The 5,294-nt window shown below is 35.4% G+C and overlaps 1 protein-coding gene across 1 annotated transcript; it reads right to left on the minus strand.

The window, feature by feature from the left end:
• Nucleotides 1-4,364: 4,364 nt before the first annotated feature.
• On the minus strand, nt 4,365-4,925 carry SERTM2 (serine rich and transmembrane domain containing 2). Its single transcript, XM_059680563.1, has one exon. It carries the CDS (start codon nt 4,923-4,925, stop codon nt 4,653-4,655), a length of 273 nt encoding a protein of 90 aa, XP_059536546.1. The 3' UTR covers nt 4,365-4,652.
• Nucleotides 4,926-5,294: the final 369 nt, after the last annotated feature.

Raw genomic sequence — 5,294 nt, forward strand, 5'->3', positions numbered from 1 at the left:
ATCCACTGAGCCAAACCGGTTTCAGCTATCAGTCATTGTTTTGATCAATGTTGTTTTTCTATCATGTTTTTCTATCATGTTTTTGTTGTTTTTATATTATGTTTTTGTTGTTGTTATATCATGTTGTTCTTCTTTATGAATCAATTTATATATTATTTTCATATACATTTTACTAATTTTCTTTCATCTCTGATACTTCTAGAGAAAGGGCGAACAGCAATATTAAAATATTTCTTCTAATTAATATCCTTTCAATGTACACAAATCTGTGCATCAGGACACTAGTCATAGATATCTTAGAAGATTGACCGAGAAGATTAAGTCAAATGATCAGAGAATTGGTATTGTATTGTGAGTGATAATCCATCCATATTTCTGCCTCTTCCTTTCATTCAGGTAAATTAGAGCTGCAGGGTTTGCTTTGGTGTAAACTTTCGTATAGTCTATTAATATGTGTTGCTGTGTCTATAAAATTAAAGTGATGGCTGAATTCTGCTTATTTGTTTTGGATTAGGGCATAGCCAGTTAATCATCATAGAACTCAATTATTGTTTGAAGAGCTTGGAGTGTTAAAAAATGGATAGGTTTGAAATATCTAGTCAGTACTCAGAAGGCAAAGCATGGTAGAATGAGTACTAAAGTAGGCATCTTAAGACTGGAAGTGTTGAAGGACTCGTATGCATGCATATAAGCATAACCAATGGACATAAGACACTGGGGGGTAGGGGAGGCTGGGGGAAGTCAAGGGGGTGGTGGTGGAAAGGAGACATATGTAATACTCTTTGTAATACTTTAAGCAATAAAACAAAATAAAAAAAAAGACTGGAAGTGTCAACTTGACTCAACCTTTTATAACCACAAACGCCTTACTAATATCTCTATGCTCATGTTCTCTTTGGTAAAACAGACAATAATACCTTCACTTATTACTCACATGGTTGCTGTGAGGATCAAATGAAGAAAGCACAAAATGGAAAATACATTAAAAAAATATACGACTAGGGGGTGTGATGTTGAAAGATATTAGCACTTTAGTTGCCTTATCTCATTCTTACCTCAGGCCACCTTCATTGACAGGTAGTCATCATCCAGTTTTCAAATCTTACTAATAAAGAAACAAACTAACACACCAATAAGTTTGCAAGTGGGGAGAAAATAAAAGGTGGGAGGTTGGGGAATAAAAGAAACAGTGACACTTCAAAATTATAAATCCCACAAATTTTCAGTTATGATTTATATTGGAATAATAAGACCAATGCTCTTTACATTCTTCAGACAGTAGATATTTGTTATCAGCAAACCAAAGAGAATTTATTTTCCAGGGATGAAAAATGACATGCTAAATATAAATTCAAATATTATATTTATGTTTTTATACAATATGAATCTATTTTAATTATCAATGATTTCAGACAAAAAAATCCATTTTCTTCCACACAATTCTTTATTTTGTTAAAAAAGTCCTTTTGTACAAATGCAGGTGAATAAAATGTGTTACTAAATATAACCACTTATTTGCATTAAGTGGACCCCTTTTACCTACTTAGGAAGTACGGTATGGTCTTCAGCAGTCAAACTCAGTTATGAGTCCAAAGCTTCAGATTTGGCATGAATGGAAAGGATAGGCTGGTTAAACCCATCTTGATTAACCTTAATATTTCTTGCCTAATACATCATACCTAATTTATTTATAAGCCTTTATAATATACCTTGTTTATACAACCCATGATTCTGAAATGTGTGCAAAGGACATTTTTAGACATTTAATTATTTTTAAAGATAAAAGAATTTACTACTAAAAGAATTCATATAGTGTGACTTTTTATTAGGTTGCATTGTATAAAATTGCCAATATTTGAGTACTTTTGACCAACAGAAATGGCATATGGTTCAGCATAATAAAAAGTAAAGAATCATTTTTCACCTTAAAACAGAGTACATCTATAAATAAATAACCTACCTGTTTGTATGCATTTAAGCTAATGTGAATTTTTGGGGAGAGTAGGGGTTGGAGAGGGAATTGGCAAGTCAGCATTTTGGATAGATGGGTAACTTCAAATTATAGCTATTGTTCTAGCTGCCTTTTTGAGCAGTAATATATGTTAATTAATACATTGGGGGACATAATATAATTTAATATAAATATACAAATTATTTTCTTTACATTTTGTTATGATTAAAACATTGAATTTATTTTCCTAAAGATTAAATAACATGTGAGTCACCATTATGACACACCTGCTTAAATCCATCTCCATTTATGTTATCACTGGAAACTGTGAGTGGTTATGCTACTATTTTAGTGCACTGTGCAAGCTGTACTGTGTGCTTTGGTTGATGCTCAATGAAGATCTAGATCCCATGGGGGTAGCTGTGATGAAAGAGGGTGTTTGTTTTCCAGGTGAGTAACCTAATCATAAATTAGGAATCTTCATCCAAGTTAGTCATTAAAGAGTAGTTTTAAACTCCTAAAATTTTGGTTGGGGAAGTAGGTGAGCAGGGAATAAATTTGCAGTCTGTTCATTAGGTTCAGCAACAAGGCATTGGGCCTCTTGCTATTCACTGCTGTTGGAAGTGTAATCACTTTCTTCATTTATCCAGCCACTGACTTCTTAACTGTAAAGTGCATTCAAATACTGTGACCACAAAAGGGAGAGGGGAGATATGTGTCCTTAAGAAGTTCTGGGGTATACTGCCAGCCTTTGAGGAAGTCCATGTATGGCTGCCAACAACTAAAATTTTAAAGGGTATATGCAGTCTGGGTGTTGAATAAAAACACAACTTAAATCACCAAATGTAATATATGAGTCACTTTTCATTTGGGAAAATATAATGCCGAAAGGAAAGTATATGCCCTATCTGCCTTAGCTTACCTGCTGATCTATTCTGAATGGTGCAGAATGCAGTTGCCATCTCTTAACAGTGTGCTCTTGTAACAGGTGTGCTAGAGTCAGCCTTGCTGCTAAGTTTAGCTCTGCATGTGGGGATTTTACACTTTCAGCCCCTTGGAGAGAGGAGTATTGGCAAATGACTGTGTATAAAAGTAGAAAGCACTTGGGAATTTCACCACCAAGCTAGATTTAGAGCAGAGTAAACGGGCCAATCTAAATTGATAACAGACTAGAGCTGTATGTCCAGTGCAGGTGGCATTAACCTAACCTCCTTTCCATTTCTCTCTTACCACCACTGCAGTTCCTGTGGGAGCACCTTGTGAAATTTGATGACCACCTTTTAGATGCAAAAGAGAACTGATTTTTTTTTAATCAGGCAGAATTTAACACAGGTGTTTTAGTTCTTTGGTGTCAAAAATATGACCAACCTTCTAATTTCTAATTTGTAAACAGTATTCATCTCCTTTGGTTCCCCTTTGGAATATTGATTTTTAAAAATCAGCCTGTTTCTACTATTAGCATACTAGGGCTACCTATGAGAATGGAATTTTTCAAAAGATATTTCTCTTATAGGCAATAAGTGAAACACTTAATCTTCTGGCAGGGATTGAGAAGAAAGAAGCATTTTCCAGGAAAGAAAAATGTGAATTTGAAGACATTGATCTCAGTAAAGATTTTGGAGAGTGTTATTTAGTCCTTTCCTCCTTTTTCTCTCTCTGTTTTTCTTACATTCAAATCTAAAAGGAGTCTAGTGATGACTAAATAGCTCTTGGATCATTTTTCAGAAAGAAAAACCTGGCACCCAGAGGCTTAAATGTTTAGTCCAAAGTCACAATCATTTAACGACAGAGTACCAATATTATTTCATTTCTGCTTCAAAGTACAGTTGAACCTTCTTTGTTAAGGCCACCTTTAAACAAAGCTCATATTTGTGTGCAACTTAATCCTGGAGCATGATAGGGAGGGAGAAAGGGGCAATGAAACTGCACACATAATTGTCACAAACACATTTTGACTTAGTTTTCCCTTGGTTTGGGGGAAGCTCATTGTTCCAGATTTTTGTAATATATCTGTTGTTATCTGAGTTTTTAAAAGTTCAGTAATTGTAATTAGATATAAAATGTGCATTTTCCTCTTTAGATAAGTTTATTGACTGAAAACTTCTTTCTGAAAACTTGTTCTTTAAACTGAAAGTTTCTTTAAATATTTTCTTTCATTTGGTTCAAACCCAATGGCCTCAGATGATAAAATCACTGCTCCTTTGGGAAAGGGCTCGTGGTCCCCTCCATGAACTTCTGACATGATTTAGCTTCATGCCAGCAGAAGTGATTCTTTAGGGTCCAAATGCTAAATTAAAATTTTTCCTTTTCTTGGGGTACCTTCTTTGAACAATCAACCCTTTCAAAGGCAAATTTTCCTTGTTCTTGGAGCTTCCAGGAATCCTGTGTTTTTACAACAGCTGTGTATGAATTTCTGTGGTCTGAGGTTTGCTCAAGGCCCTGGCTGTCTTTGGTTACTATAGAAACCTGCCCTCCCACCAGCTGCCATTTTTTTATATACCTGGCAAAGAACGAGTATTGAACCTTAGTTATCCCACAAACAGAGTCAAGATAAAGAATAACAAAGAAAACACGAACAACTTTTTGTTAAATGAAGACCTTGTGGATTCCCTACATGGGAAACTACATGCAACAAAGTAAGCTTCCGTGACATCAACATACAGGGGTTTTCTGAGATCCACTAAAACTCTTCATCCTAGCTTCAGTAAGAAGGGATTCGACTCTGCATCTCTATATCTGTGAATTCAGGAACACTTTCTGTGCTCTCAGAGTTGATGGGTGAAATGACGTGTTTGAGTCGAAGGAGCATTATGAAGAGCAGGAGGAGGAGAATGGCCAGGAGGCTCAGGAATAAGCCCACATATATATACAGGTTGGAATACTTATCTAAAGTGGTGTTAACCTCTGTTGCTGGGGTGGGGAAATGGGTCCACCCAGTGAGAGTTCCGTGGTACTTGAAATGCGCCTCCGTCATCACTCAAGACTTGAGTAGATACTTGTTTCTATTTGATTTCTATTGCCCTTGAGGCATTCCACAGTCACTTAGACTGCCTCTGAATATACTGCAGGTTTTCTAACAGTCTCCTACAAAGCAATCATGACCAGAGGCAAGTCAGTAGTGCACAAACAAGAAAATTGTGACATTATAATTTGGCAATTGCCACATCCTCTCTGTCCTGCAGCATAGCACTCCCCTCTCAAATAGGTTTTAATGGAACTTCTTAATCATTTAAAATATATATAAATAAATATTTCATTTTCACAGTCCTACTCTATAATTAAAATAAAAATTATGAAATTATAATACTGGCATAGAGACAAGAATCTCTCAGACTATTAAATC

Source organism: Myotis daubentonii, chromosome X (assembly GCF_963259705.1).
Source record: "Myotis daubentonii chromosome X, mMyoDau2.1, whole genome shotgun sequence".
In the NCBI taxonomy this organism is placed as follows: domain Eukaryota; kingdom Metazoa; phylum Chordata; class Mammalia; order Chiroptera; family Vespertilionidae; genus Myotis; species Myotis daubentonii.

Bases quoted from the DNA above. Each gene is read 5' to 3' on its own strand.
- SERTM2 (XM_059680563.1), bottom strand. From the start codon at position 4,925: ATGACGGAGGCGCATTTCAAGTACCACGGAACTCTCACTGGGTGGACC.